At 37.7% G+C, this 14,970-nt stretch overlaps 1 protein-coding gene across 1 annotated transcript in view; it reads left to right on the top strand.

Moving 5' to 3' along the window:
• The window catches only part of lamc3 (laminin, gamma 3), a 131,570-nt gene extending 119,656 nt beyond the window's left edge, over nucleotides 1-11,914 (top strand). The window contains exons 22-28 of the mRNA XM_032570011.1: nucleotides 3,425-3,644; nucleotides 4,794-4,940; nucleotides 5,880-5,982; nucleotides 6,336-6,538; nucleotides 6,885-7,025; nucleotides 7,758-7,857; nucleotides 9,402-11,914. Coding sequence (XP_032425902.1) covers nucleotides 3,425-3,644; nucleotides 4,794-4,940; nucleotides 5,880-5,982; nucleotides 6,336-6,538; nucleotides 6,885-7,025; nucleotides 7,758-7,857; nucleotides 9,402-9,664 — 1,177 coding nt within the window. The 3' untranslated portion in view covers nucleotides 9,665-11,914. The remainder of the gene's footprint in view (nucleotides 1-3,424; nucleotides 3,645-4,793; nucleotides 4,941-5,879; nucleotides 5,983-6,335; nucleotides 6,539-6,884; nucleotides 7,026-7,757; nucleotides 7,858-9,401) is intronic.
• The last annotated feature ends 3,056 nt before the right edge of the window (nucleotides 11,915-14,970 follow it).

Raw genomic sequence — 14,970 nt, 5'->3', positions numbered from 1 at the left:
GCAAAACCAATCAAATTAACTCACACACACACACACCCCCACAAGCAGAGAGAATGCTTAAGTGGTCACATAACACATAACTCATACTTATTAACCCAACAAGCCGCTCAGCTCCCTGGATTTTTCGGCTTTTGCACTGTATTTCCAACAAAGTGTACCTATCCTTGCATTATCACCCAAAGCCCTCTCTTTCACTGCAATTTTTTATTTATTTATTTTTTTAAAGCACGCTGGAGTTTAGGAGTAAGACATTTAGTCACAGGGGGGACAGCTTCTCTGCGCTGTAAGCCTATTGCTTTCTTGGATTTGCAGCACGCTCACTGCATCTCCTAGCATGTGATTGCTCTGAGGATTATCCCGAACACCAGACAGAATGATGCAAAAAGCCCTCCGGTGGCCATGATGAGAGCAAAGAAGCGAGGAGCTCAAAATTGATTACCCCCCTCCTAACGGGAGTCAGCTTGATTCGGGAGAGTTCTGTTCATCACTGGAGCAGTGCTGCACATCACCACGTATGTGTGAGTGTGTGTGTGAGAGAGGCACTTTATAGGATGCAAAGTGAGCAGTTTTAGCACAGATGGGCACCATTAAATTGCTTTTCCCACACATATTTCCCCATGTGTTGATACTTTAGCAGAGGCGTTTTATTGTTTGGAAACTATTGAACCAGAAAAGAACTAAAGTGTTCAATCTGTTTCTAAAAATATACCTTCAGGTCTCTGCCTCACCGAGCCTGAATTGTGAATCATGATTGTATTAAAAAATTTTAAACCAATGAAAAACTGTGTTCTTATTCATTTGCTGTGAACAAATCTAGCACTTTGCATATTGGAACGTTTTCATATTGATTTACTGTGGAGAAAGATTTATATAATTTATATTTCTTTTAAAAGTTTTAATTTTGCCTCTGCTAACTGTAAACATACTCATAGTAGTTACCAAATATACTTACTACTCACTGAGGTTAGGATATTGAGTAAGGGGACATACCTACTTCTTTCACTACTTTTTGCTTCAAGGCATTTGGGTCTCTAGCTGTGCTTTTCAGAATCACTGAAATCACTGAACAGGAATCACTAAGTTAACTGGAGATGAGCAAAAAAACACAACTTTTGCATTGTTTTATTTTCACTTTCCAATAAAACATGAATGCAATGGTTTAAATGCACTTTGTTTGTTTTTGGAGAAACCAGTTTTGAGTAGAATTACTTTATTTGTTTCAGATTGTCGTTGTTGGTTGTGTTGCCTGAAAATGAATGATCTCAGTCACATAATCTCACACTAAAGAATTGTTGTAATTTTCTCAGAGGGAGCTACGTTTTTTAACTTCCCATCACACCCTCTTCATTGTTGGTGCTCTTCCCGAGTTGTTTGCTACAGTCCTGATGGTTGTAGATATGGGCAAGTTTTTCTCATCATTCCCTGACTTATCAAGATATTGATAACTTTTGAATGACATGTTCTTTCCCCAATTTTGAAGTGTAACTAGAAGAAATGAGCTTGTATGTAATATAAAACCACAGTAGGCAGTAATTACGAACGGTGGATTGCTAATAAAAAAGGAAATGTTAAATTTACATTGTTTATAGAAATCGCTAAATGTGCTATTAATTCTGTTATTGGCGCTTTTATATCTAAATGTAGACAAATGTTAGATGAGAATATTTGGAAATGTCAACGTGTTATAATGGCATTAGTCCTAAATTACAAAACAATACATTTTGTTTTCATCAACTACGTTCTACACATTTTAAACTGAAGTTTCCTTTGGTGCAGCCCGTAAGAGTAGGAACAAAAGCTATCAGAAAGCTGGAGGTATTGTGGTTTTGTTCTTTTCCCCTTAAGAAACACCTGCGGTTTTATGAAAAGCATCTTGGATGTAAATAGAAGAATAAAAGTTGTGGAGCTAGGTTAAGATATGATGAAAGTCTAGATTTTTGGGCAGGTCGGAAAGCAACAATGAATTTGCAAAACAAAGGAACAAGAACGTTTTTCTTCTGTGTTTTCAAGTTCCACAATAAAGAGTCACGCAGTGCATTTCTCACACATGCTGGCTCAAATTATTTAAGTGCAATCAAAGTTGCATGTAAAGAAATAATATTATTATAGGATAAAATCAGGAGATAAGATGTTCTGTTTGGCTGGTATGGAATATTTTTTTTTATAAAGAAATCATGAGAAACTAGCCTGGTCTAAACCTCATTAAATGGTAAACATGAATATCAAAAGCTTGATTTTAATCCGATCATATTTTGACATTTTTGCAGAAAATCACTCTGTACGTGTCCAATGAAAAAAAACATTTTCCTATGGTTGAAATGTGTGTATGTATTTTGGAGTAAAAAAAAAAATCTCTTTGATTAAACAGAGACTGCTGCAGTTCCTCTTGCTAAAGCTTTGTGATTTAAATTAAAGACATGTGCCACTAGGGTTAGCATGCATGTAATTACTGGATGTAATGTAGTCCATTTAAAGGCTTTCTAAATGATGTTTGACCTTACTATCTTTGTTTACAGGCTTTACACACTGTATCTGTTTTTTTCCTCACTAAATTCAAAGCATTCAAATAATAAGTTCATGGTGTTTCAGTGTAATTACAGAGTCTGAGTTCCCTTTAAAAGCTTAGGATGCAAATCAGTCCACCAGTAGCTTTTCCTCATCAGGTCTGAGTAGGTGACAAAGGATGCTGCAAACTTTCTAGCTAATGATTTTATCAACAAATTACTTTACAGCGTAGCTCTGTTGTATTTTATTTAACTTGTGCTGCATTATCCACTGCAAGTTGATTTTCTTTGCATAAAGCTTCAGATGTTGTCATGCAGCTTTTTGTTATAAGTGAATGTCATTAAGTTTTCCATAGTTTTTATGGTTTAATGAAACTGAACTGCATTGGTTTTGCTCAGATAAGTGTATAAAACTATGCAGCCATGTAAAAAGCCCCAACCTATTCAGAATGCTACGAGATTAACATTTTAATTCATTTCTGGGGCAACGAGTGCTTAGCCGCCCTGCTCTATTTGCGTACCTGCTCTTTTGAGGCAAAACAGATCATGTATAATTACAGCTTTGAAGATGATAAAAAGTGACAATTTCAACATCCCATGCACTGCGTCCAACACCTTTCATTATTCACCGTGCTTTCTTTCCGCAGCGTCAATCTCACCTTACTCCTCTTTAAACATGAATCACGAGCAGAGTTTCCTCATCATCAATATCAATAAAGGCACAGGGTTTCCGTGTCAAAATATTCCAATGAAAGCTCCTGAATTCTCCCACTGAATACGAGGCACCGACAATCTTTCACCCCCACACTTAGTATTTTCTCACATCAAATGAATGCAGCACATCCTGAATCTAGCTGATTTTAGCTTCACTACCTTATTTGTGACTAATCTGCTGTCCTTTCCTCCTGCTTTCATGCCAGAATAACCCGAATGCAGCAGCAGAAGGAAAACCTCACTGTGCTGCTAAATGTTACTGTAGCTGAACATCTGACCCTGGTGGAAGAAGATGCCTCTTTCAAGCTTGCCGTGGGTAACATCACATCATCCTTACATCAGCTGACTCTGATGGATGCCAGAGCAGCATCTGACATGAACCAAACAGAGTTCAACCAAACACATCCGGACAACTCCACTGCACAGGTCAGTCAAGACACCCTAGAATTTGTAGTGTTTGTTTGTTGACTGATGTGTGTGTGTGTGTGTGATTATATGGCCACATGGGTGGAATATATAGAAGACACACAAGTCAGGCTAACTGCACTGACATACTATTGAAATGGAAGAGCTTTCCTCTTTTTTTTCTTCAAAGTTTTCAGCAGAGAGGGAGTAGTTGGACGATTTGACTCAGCTGTGTCGGAGCAGAAATCCATCTAAAACATTTAGAACACGGGCCAACATGCAGGACACTGGTCATTGAGGACTAGAGCTGGACACCTGGGCGCCGTTACCCCAAAATGGTGGTGGCAGTATTGTGCATTAGTGAAAATTTATATAAAACTCAGAAGCATGGTACTTGCTGATGCATTCACCTTGTAGTTGGACTTTGTATGTAAATGTCTGAAAGACAAGCAAAATTCTTCCAGAAGTCAAAATATTAATGGGAAAATTCATAAAGAACATTGTGTGAAAGGTGGCATCTTTTTGTAAAAGTGGGTGAATTATTGTTATTAGCTCATACAGAAAATTGTAATTATGTGTAATTTTTTTGGCTAGTAAAGAACCTAAGCTCAGAGGCTGATGGTGGCAAAAAAAAAAATAGCAGTTGTAATAATAAACAATAAAAATAAATCGAATTAAACTAGATACAAAAAGGAAATATAGCAAATATGTTTCTGATGATTTTGCTGAGAATTTTATTAGCATGTTGATTTATACAATGATCAGTTTTACAAAGGTTGAAACTCATTATAGTTCAGCTGCAGTAGGAGAGATGGGTGTAAACTGACACTTGACTGGTTGGAGGAGGCAGGCGACCACCAGGCAGTAATTTAAGTTTTCCACTTGATTTAACATTTGGCATGCAAAGAACACCAAGTTGGCAAAGAAGAGGAGATTTTTGGCAGAGGCTGCTGCTCAAAGGGTGCACATTATTACAGAGGGAGGTGGCAAACCTCTTCAGCATCTCCAATCAAACAAAATACTGCAAACTGAAATGCTCAGTTTCAGATTTTCTAGATTTCAAATGCAACAACATTTGTATGGACTAATGTGACCTCTTGAGAAAAGCGGGTTGGTTATTTTATCTTAAAATAAGCTTACACTTATCTACATTATTTTCTTTTTGTGTAGTTGAGTGAGGACATTTTAAAACAGACAGAAGAGCTGGACCAAGAAATTCAGACCAAAGAAAATCTCATCAGTAACATCAGCAAGGAGATGGAGTCGGTAAAACAGACAGTCTTGAAAAACCTTGAAGAAGTAGACGCAATAAAAATGGTAAGTATGTGTTGTTGTTGTTTTTTTCTTTTGAATGTGAAAGTTATTGACTAACCTCATAAAATAAGTTGGATTCCGATATTTTGCTTGTAAGGGTGAAAAATTGGACTTAGCTAGCTCGCTTGCCTGTGACTCTAAGCACACAGCAGTGTCTGTTTCTCTTGCTAAAGGCAGATATTTTTAATTTATGGAGGGAAGTGATCTCTGAAGTATAGCAAATATATTTTCTATATATATATAATTTAAGACACTTTAAACTAGTCTGAAATAAACTCACATTGTTTTATCTGGGACTGTTCAGCTTCTGAATCATTCACCCAGAAAGTAAGCCAGTGCACACTCTTGAGTAAGTTTGAGAAGACTTGTGTGGGCTTCACCTTCTTCCACAGCTGCTTGGTACTTGTCCTCTAGGTTAGGTTGTCTTTCACTTTCCATTCCCAACAGCGGAGCTCTGTGGGATGTCTATTTTTTGCTACTTAAACTCGATATCCACCTCTTTTTGCTGGTCCTTGACTCTGCACCAATCAGAAAGCAGCTCCACTTTGTCCTTGTACTTCATGTCACTCCTCCTTTTAGTCTGACCACATGTCATCTGCAAACTTCATAATACTGCAGGTGTGTAGGAGTGCTATAATATGCGCATGACTATTATAGGCTAACATTAGCATGTTTTCTCTTTGTTTTTTACTGCTAATTCAGCTTATGACACATCTCACTGCAATTCCTGTTATGTAAGGAGAAAAAGGTTTTGCTAATTTATAAACTTTGCTTTGAACAATTTTTACAATTAGTGTTTGAGCAAAGACGAAAACCTCAGCTGTCGTGCAAACTAGAGCTTAATTTGAATAGGTTTTATCAACATGACTGGTGGGGAGATTTTGTATCATGTTTAGGTTTTGTTTCACAATGTAATAATTTTTTTTTGCTCACTTTGTGCAGCTGCAAGGGAATGTTCAGGAGGCAAAAGCTTCTGCTTTGACATCAGTGGTGATGGGCAAAGAAGTGGAGTCAGATGTCATCACCATCCATAGAGAAGTAGAAAGTAAGACTGTTTCTTCATGAAATGTTCAAGAATTATACATCTTAAATTAAAAAGTCAAATATCAAGTGTATATCAAGTGGCTGAGTGTATTTGCATATCACTTGGAAAGTATAATGAGGTGGAAAGCTTTTTTCTAATTTTTACTAAGTCAGTTTTTTGGCTGAAATATTAAGCATGAATGAAGTGAACATTAGAGGATAGTTCTCTGATCAGACAACCTGGATAAGATCTTGAAGAAAAACAGAGTGCGCAGAAACTATCAGTCCTCAACCGGGAGACGATGACCTCCTTGAATCTACACCGCGTTGAGTTAAGAACAACTTATCTTCCCGTGTCGATTCTCACATCTCCAGACATGGTGAAAGAGTGGCCCCGCCGGCAGGCTCAGACCAAGACGGCGTTAAAGAAGCAAAGACCCCAGGAAGAAAAGGTCCTTTCAGAGGTCAGGAAGAAGGTCAAGCAAATTGAGAAGATGCTTGATCCTGCGAGGGAAAACGCCAGCCTCACAAGGAACATCACAAAGGAGGCAGAGCAAATGGCACACGATGTGGCTAAGGTATGTGCTTGTTTTGTTTGTTTTACAGATGATTATTTTAGACTGAAATAATTTAGCTGATTTAAACACTTGAACACATTTAACTTCTAAATTTGGACCAGTTTGTTGTAATTTGTTTGAAGTGGAGGGTTGCCGTGTTTAGTTGGGTGGTATTGACATTTATTTTGTTTTCAAAGTTTCCCTCATCCTGCCTGGGACTACAGATTTCATCATTTTAAATTATGAAATCAAATTACAATATGAAAACTCCACCTAAGTGCAGTTTAACCAGCAGTGGTGTAGAAACATTAGGCTTAAAACTCTGGAAATTAAATGTCCTTAGACATGTTTTGTATCTTGTTTGCAGGGATCCAAAGCCATTCTGACCCAAGCCAAGCATACCAGGACTGCAGCTTCTCAGCTTAACTCACAAATAGACTCTGCTTTAAATAAGTTATCAGAACGAGAATTACTAACAGAGAAAGCAAAATCCATGATCCCAACAGAGGTAAGTTTAAGTAAACATACTTAAAAATACAGTAAATGTCTTTCCATATCTGTCCATTTCTGGGTCAAGTGGCCAAAGAGAGGCCAACAAATAAAATATCTTCATTTCTTCATTCATCTGTTATAATGGCCCAGTCAAAGTCTGGGCCAGTTGAGAACCTGTAACAAGAATTGAAGATTGCTGCTCACAGACACAATATTTCAATTCTTACCGATACTGCATTGTTTTGGAAAGAAGAATTTGTAAATCTTTTTGTTCTTTAGATTTTTAAAACCATGAATGCAATTTTTTTAGTTTTTGGTATTTTAACAACAAAGCTCTTTATACAAGATAAAAACAAACCAACAAAGCCAAATGCATAAAATATGGTTTATTGGAAAGCAGTGTCACATATTGTCTCGCCTTGTCATCTTGATATATTGTTACATCACTTTTAAGAAACTAGACAAGACAAACATTGACTAAAACTCAAGTTGAACTTTAGAAAGCATTGAGGAAGAGACGTCATATGAGATATAATTAAACTGGGTTTTAAAGCTGCTTGGAAATGTCATTTGCTGTCTGGACCTTTTTGTATTTTTTGCCCATTAACTCTAAATGGGTGAGCATTTTGGCAGGAAAATGTCTTCCTCCAAGTTACAGTTTAGTACCTACCTAGATCTATGCATATTGATCTCCTCCTCTGTTTAAGATTTTTTAAAAAGTGTAATCATTTTGTGTTCTTCTGTCTAGCCTGAAGTGTCACTTTCCAGCATAAAGAATGACATGGAAGCAGCTAAACTCCAGTTAGAGGCATATTCTGTTACGCTAAGTGAACTAATCAGCAAAATAGGTAAGTCTGTGACATAAACAGTGTCACTAGAGCAAACTTATATATGATTATCTTTTTCTAAAACACTGTATTAGTTTTACACTAGATGAAAAAGGAGATTTTCCAAAAGGTTCTACATATTCACCCCAGTGCCTTAGGCACTAATACAATGATTTTTAAGTTTAAGAGAAAATGTTAAAAAAGTCTCCGATGTTCGATGTTGTGTACCAAGTATCTTTATTTTCGCTCACAAATACTGGCCTTAACTGAGGCCTTCAGTCCTTTAAATGTCTGGGATTTTTATGACAAAAAAAGAAAAAACCTAAAGTGCATCAACACCAAAAGTTGTTGATGAACTTTTGGTGTAATCTTAGTTTCTGGCCGAGCATGGGAAGCCTCACCACTGTTCCATATTTTATCCATTTGTGGATAACAGGCTCTTGCCGAGATTCGCTGGAGTCCCGAAGCCTAAAAGCCAATGCATACTGAACAAAAGCTGAGAAGTTGGTTCTTTTACTCGAGGCTGTGAGAAAAACAGCTACGATCTTGCTGGCAAGGACATTACATACTTAAAAATAACAAGATGTCTATCCCACCGCAGCACAGCTACTTTATATTTAAGGATTCAGCAATGAATATTGTCAAGAACAACCTGCAGGAACCTCCAAACTAGAGATGCAAGAAGAGAAAGGCATTATTGAGTTCTTTCAGTCCTTGGAAAGTGGAAACATTGCTCTCTTCTTGCAGAAAAGGCATTTCTCTTTCGAAATATCTCCGTTTCCAGACTGAACGGTGCCACTGACTTTGCCTCTTGTGTGTTTTTGAATTGTCTTTGATGGGGGTTGAGCTGATGCTGTTTTGGGGTCCTTCAGCCTACTTCATGTTGCCAGACAGGTTCTATTTAGGTAATTCTTGATTCTGCAGTTCTGACTGTAATCAAGCCTTTCACAAGAAAAGTGAAATTAACCCAAAGATATGGGGTTAACCTGAGTGAACTTATGATTTGAGAAGGTGAGTGGGGTGCTTTTATGCACACTTCCAGTTTGGTTTTGATAGATTTGTTACTTTATTAATTGATTTTTAAAAAAAGCATCAACAACATAATATTTCTGTACCTTATTTTGTTATTATTTTGTTACTTTATATGCTGTGAGTGCACCGTATTCCTTGTTTGTGTATTTTATATTGGTCAAAAAAGCTGGTTCTGATTCTGATAAGTTTTTTTGTATTTAATCTTGATCTTAAAGATTTGATTTATAATCTGAAACGTACAGTTGTATTAAACAGGCTAACACAGAAGAAATCTGTAAATTGCCTATTCTTTTTCCACAGCAATGCATGTGCCAAGTTGTAGAATTAGCTAGAAAGCCCAGGATTTGGCACTTTATCGTCAGCATGTTAACATGCCTGGGAGGATAATGACCAAAATCACTGTAATTAGGTCATCATGCAGACTCGCACACTGTTTGAATCTTTAATGCAGGGAGTCCATCAGTGAACAAAGAAAAAAGAAAAATCCTTCTCTGATTTCTACGTTTACCAATTTCCTGTGTGTTTTTCATCAGACGGGAGCGTGCCTCTGGAGCGCTTCCATCGAATCCTAAACGAAACAGAGCGCCGTCTGAGCATGCTGCGTGGGAGTGTGGAGAGCCCGGCGCTGGGCTCCAAGATCCAGAAGCTGCACTCTGCTGCTAAAGAACAGCAGAGCCGCCTGTCCCTCATCGAGCAGGACATCCAGGAGATAAGGGAGGAGAGAGAGAGTCTCGGGGACATTGCCTCCAACCTGCCTCAGTCCTGCCCCCAGGCCTTGGGAGAAGGTAAAGCCTAGAAATGGGAGATGATTAGGATTGAAGCATCAAAAAAAGCAACCAAACATCAGAAAAAGTCTGGGACAATGGTTTAATAAAAGGAGCTGGAGGTTTTTTTTTTTCCAGCTTCAAAACTCACCGACATCTTCTCAGATTTTCCTTTTTTTTCTTTTTTTGCCCTAAGCTACAATTCATTTTCCCATCATCGAGCGAAGACATACACAGTTTAGCCAAATGCCTCTCCTCTGTCTCCAGTGATTCATACCTTATCCCCCTCCTTCATCTTGATGTTTTTCTTTCTCACTCTCTCCCTTCAATTTTCCAATCTCTTCTTTCTTCTTTTTTTTCCACCAACATTATCAGAATTTCAATTTCCCTGCGAACAACATTAACCAGCCGGCCACCGAGAACACCCACAAGTTCTAGAATACTGCTGACTTTCCTTTGCGGGGGTAAAAAGGTGTGTCTGAGGGCTCCTTCAGACTGACACATTCATTTACACTTCAGCTCTCCTTTCATCACCGCGCCTTAATTAACAATTAGTCATCTTGGCCTCGGCGGTATTCAGGTCAGGCTTCATCAACACGCAGCCTGGCTTTTTGGGATTCTCATGGCGCCTACCTGCCTGTTTTTGTTTTCCTCTTTTACTGAGTCACTACCAAGTTGTCGAGTTGCGTTGTGTCCTGGGGGGTCACGGATGGTGAGTATGGACGGCTTCCTGTGACCAAGCTGTTCGAGCATCTCTTCAAAACTTTCCTTAAGTGAAATGGCTAATGAAAAGGCATGGGCCAGTATCACGATACTTATAGAAAAATGTAAAAAAAACAAATAATTGCACACCATGATCTAATAATAATCCCTGATGATATGTCCTGCTGACAAGACGAGACAATGGCCAAAATTGCGTTCACAAGTAATAGATGCGCATAAACTCTGAGCATAATTAAATCCATATTTGACTCATTCATATATGAAAGATTTAGACTTATTGGTCTAAATGCAAAGGGAAATCCTTGAAAGAGCTCAATTTTGCGTTTTAACTAATAAAACCAACTGTAAGAATCATATTTTTTCTTGAAAAGATACCTTAAGTAACTAACACAGAGTAAATGTAGGTCATTGGTACCCGTCTTCATTAAAAACTGAGAAATGGGCCTTTTGTTTAGCACCCATTGGGAGCTACACAGGGTATGACAACATTAGCATTGTTAGCAGCTAACTTCTTGCCAGTGGTGGCATTCTCACCATGCTTCTGAATTGCTCTTATTTTGTCTGTCACTGTTTGATTGTTTTCTGTTGGTACCAACAAACCAAAGTGCTTATGCCATATTTAGAAGTGTTGTTTAAACTCCCAATAAAACTGGGTAGTCTGTAAACTACTTCCTTGCTTATTTCAAAATAAGAATGTTGAACATAGATCCGTCTGGATGTCACATTGGCAACACACATCTCTACATCTGGGGCTCATATTAAAGGGTTAAACTTTAGACTCCAGATACAGGCATATGCTTACAATTCTTCATCTGGATAATACAGTCATATAATTTTGTCAAAATCTCTCCTAATGGCACTGTGTAAAAGTTACATTTCATGAAATAAATTATCTAAAAGAGTTAGTAATTTGTATTTTGATGTTGATACACTGATGCAAATAAAATGACAGAATAGAAGTCTTCAAAAGCTTGTTGGGAAGAATATCCCCTTTCAAACGTTATCAGCTCAGACTCGTAATCCTAGCTTGCAAAATGTAAGTTTGAAACTATATTTCCTTCGTAAGAGTGATGAACACCCCTTCAGTTTCCCCCCTTATGACTGACCCTGTTTATCACAAGAGTAAATTTCTGTTCAGTCCCAAACTTTTTTGCCATCTCCTGTAAAAGCGATGTGAACTGCAGAATGTCTGTTTTTGACCATTTAAAGCTTAGTCTGCCTTGATACTGGTAACAAGCCTGTGCCTGTTCATAAATTGATGGTCTCCAAGACTCACATTGTACTTTATTTATGAAGGGTTGATGTGATATGATCTCAATAGGATATGTATGAAGTTTTTAAATAATCAGAAGTATATTTTCAGTATTTTAGGCCTGCCAATAGAAAAAAATCCACTATAAAACATACTTGAAATGCTTCTTCAGCTCAATGTATCTATTGTTAATGGACCAAAGAGTACACTGTGTGGCATCATGAAACGGGATGATTTTAGCTGAAGGAATGTGTAAAATAGCATATCCCACATATCAAAAAACGTAATAAATTTTGTCTGAAAAAAATTTTATGCAGAGTTTTTTGTTTGTTTGTATATTAGCTTAATTACATCATCAGATGAAAAACAAACTGTAGAATCTAACCTATAAAGTGTTGTGCTTGTTGGACTGTAAAGGCTCCCCGATTCTGCTGCAGACGGACAATGAGACGATGCTAACTCCCGGTTGCTGCTCCCGGATCCTTTTAATAAATGTGCTCTGCAGTGGACGGGAACAACTCGGTCATGGTTGGGGGTTCACATCACAAGAATCAGAGCTGTCTGAAGGTCGAAGCTCTGTAATAATACATCCAGCAGCCTTCACATTATTTTGGCAGTTCCGGTTAAGTTGTGTAAAACCCCTTCAGATAAGTGACTCTTTTATTCCTGTATCACCATTTTAAAATCAAATAAAAAAATCGCTGCTGTTTCCAAACAGTAAGATTTCATTTCCCACCATTTTCTTGCCCTTCATGTTTTGTTTTTTTTATGTTGGCAGTATAAACTGTAATCCCCTTTTGTCCCAGTTCCAGTTGTTTTTGAACTTTTCAATTATTGTTCTGACTGCAGATGTGGAGAAGTTTACATCAGTAGCTATTTTCTTGATGTGATTTCTCAAATATGAGCACATAAAACCTAACTCAAAGGCATCTTCAAGAGGGAAGCTAATAAGTGTGTACACCTCTGTAATCTAGAATCTGAGCCACTGGCTTTACAAAGTTTCACAATAATTGTGGAGAAGACTAAAAAGAGAAGACATGAAAGAGCATGTTATTTCCACCAGAACTAATGAGACTAGAAGCAGGATTGCCGGTCATCTGATGTGAAGTTTCTGTTTCATAAGAGGTGCATGTGAACATATGAGCCTTCTAATAGTTTGCCTTTGAAGTGGAACGTCAAAGTAAAGGTCATGCCATTTTGAACTCGGCACAGTTGAACAAATAACTATTGTGTTAAATATTTAGACACATTTATCCACTGTGTCTGTGCATGTTATATACGCACTAGTATTTCATTCATTCTACTGGAAGGTTTGTAGTTATTCAGTTAAATCCCAGATTATACATACGCATTCCAGATTTGGGTTTGAAATTATCTTTTAATTTGACTAACACTGGAAGTAGCACTGCTATTTTGGGACTGGCCCCAAAAGAGACCTGACTCGAATTTGAGAGAGAATCTTGGAAAGGAGCAGGATGATGGTTTCTAAGATTTTGGAGCCAACCACTAAAACTAAATCACCAGAAACACCTGTGAAAGCATACTCCAACCTGACCAGCAATTGTAAGAAAGCCTTGATTGCTGTAAAGCCATTCTTTTTTTCCCCCACTATTTACTGAAAAGTCAATTATTTATAACATGTTGTGCAGCGACAGGGAAACAGTGAGACAGTTTCCTGTAATGTTAGGATCTGACTGTCCTAACATTACAGGATTGTTTTCAAATTTAGACCTGCTCACATTTTCAGTCAATAAAGCTCAATATTTGTTGCAATTTTCATACAATAACAGAATTGTTTAGTAAATTTTTTTATTATTTACTCCCATTTGCTGACCCATCGGGCTGACATCCCCTTCTTTAAATAAAAAAAAAAGGTTAATTTGCATGAACTTACATTATTTTGTACTATTTGCGCCAACGTGCATTTATTGGAGTCTTTAATGGCAGAGCAAAAAGCTGGCATGTTTGTCACAGAGAATCAGAGGTTTCAGAGTTTGTTATTGTTCCACGAAGATTCAAGAAGAACGACGGGAGCATCAGAAGACGTTTCGCTTCACTCTGATCCCACTTTTTTTTTTTTTCTTTTTCCTCAGTTACTGAGTTTCCCAAAGCTTCTTCACATGTAATGCATCTTCAAATGTTCCTCCTCAGGCAGAAGAAGGTTAAAGCCTTATCCGCAGCTTGTGTCAGCTTTGGAGTTCAGTATATGGCTACAGCTGTTGGTAGCAAACCCTGTCTTGTACATTTTTTGGCTTATGTCTATACAATGAAAGCTGTATATTCATTCATCTGGGGGGGGATGCATTTATGTTTTAAAGCGAGCAAACCTAAATGGCTAAAATGGATCTCCTTTGGAAATTTTGATCCGAGTTAGAGTGCTGCCTCTGGCACAATTTTAACTCTTCCATGCATGAATTATAATAAACTCAGGATCTTTTCAGGGTGAAGTGTTTTCAATTATCTTTAGGTATAAAATATAAAATAGTTTCCTTTTCATTCGTTTTTTTTTTTTTAAACTTGCAATTCAGGTAAATAGCCTGTAACTAAACTGAAAAATAAGGATGGACGTGACAAATACCACACCGAGTGAAACCTACATAAAAATTGTGTTACATAATACGGCCACATAATAGACCCATTTTATAATTTCATAAATTTTCCACTGCTGCAGACCCCTCCTCTTGAACTGAGAATTTCAATAACAATCAGGCCAGAAATTTCAGTAACAAACAGTAAATATATCGTTCACACTGATCTGATAGCAAAGTGTAGCCCACCCAGTTATTAGGTTTAGGGCAGAGAGGTTTGGATACTTTTTTCCTCTCTTACTAAGCAAAATCATTATTTGGTCTGAATTCTGTATTTACTCAGGCTGTCTTTGTCTGACATTACAATTTCTTAGTCTGAAACATAGCTATGCTCTATACTACACCCTCTCACAAAGACAAGAAAAAAGCTTTTGATTAGCTGTCTAGAGTGAACACTTTATGCGTGAAAGGGCGACTGCTGTAGTTTGGGAAATCCTGGGATAAGGAAAGATTGCTAGAGAGATAAACAATGCATGTTTAAAACTTTTTGCTCCCCTCACCCCCCAAAAAAACTCAAAGAAAATTAAAGCCAGAAGTGGTTTTCAGTTGACGTAGAGAAAGTGGCGTCACTCCAAAGATCTCTAAATGCTGAGGCTTGACGTTGCACATCCAGGCCCGAGTTTAAATCCTGAGCATCAAAGATACTTTCTGACACGCCCCCTAGTTTGCCTCTCATCCCACTTCAGGGACACTTTGCATGTTGCGCCACTACCATCTGCAGCATCATTACTTTTAAATCTTCTACCCTGCGATGCCTCATGGACCGTCTGACAAA

The sequence above is a fragment of the Xiphophorus hellerii genome, chromosome 8 (genome assembly GCF_003331165.1).
Source record: "Xiphophorus hellerii strain 12219 chromosome 8, Xiphophorus_hellerii-4.1, whole genome shotgun sequence".
Lineage (NCBI taxonomy): Eukaryota > Metazoa > Chordata > Actinopteri > Cyprinodontiformes > Poeciliidae > Xiphophorus > Xiphophorus hellerii.
Note: the sequence above shows the minus strand (reverse complement) of the source record. Positions and strands in the feature narration are given on the sequence as shown.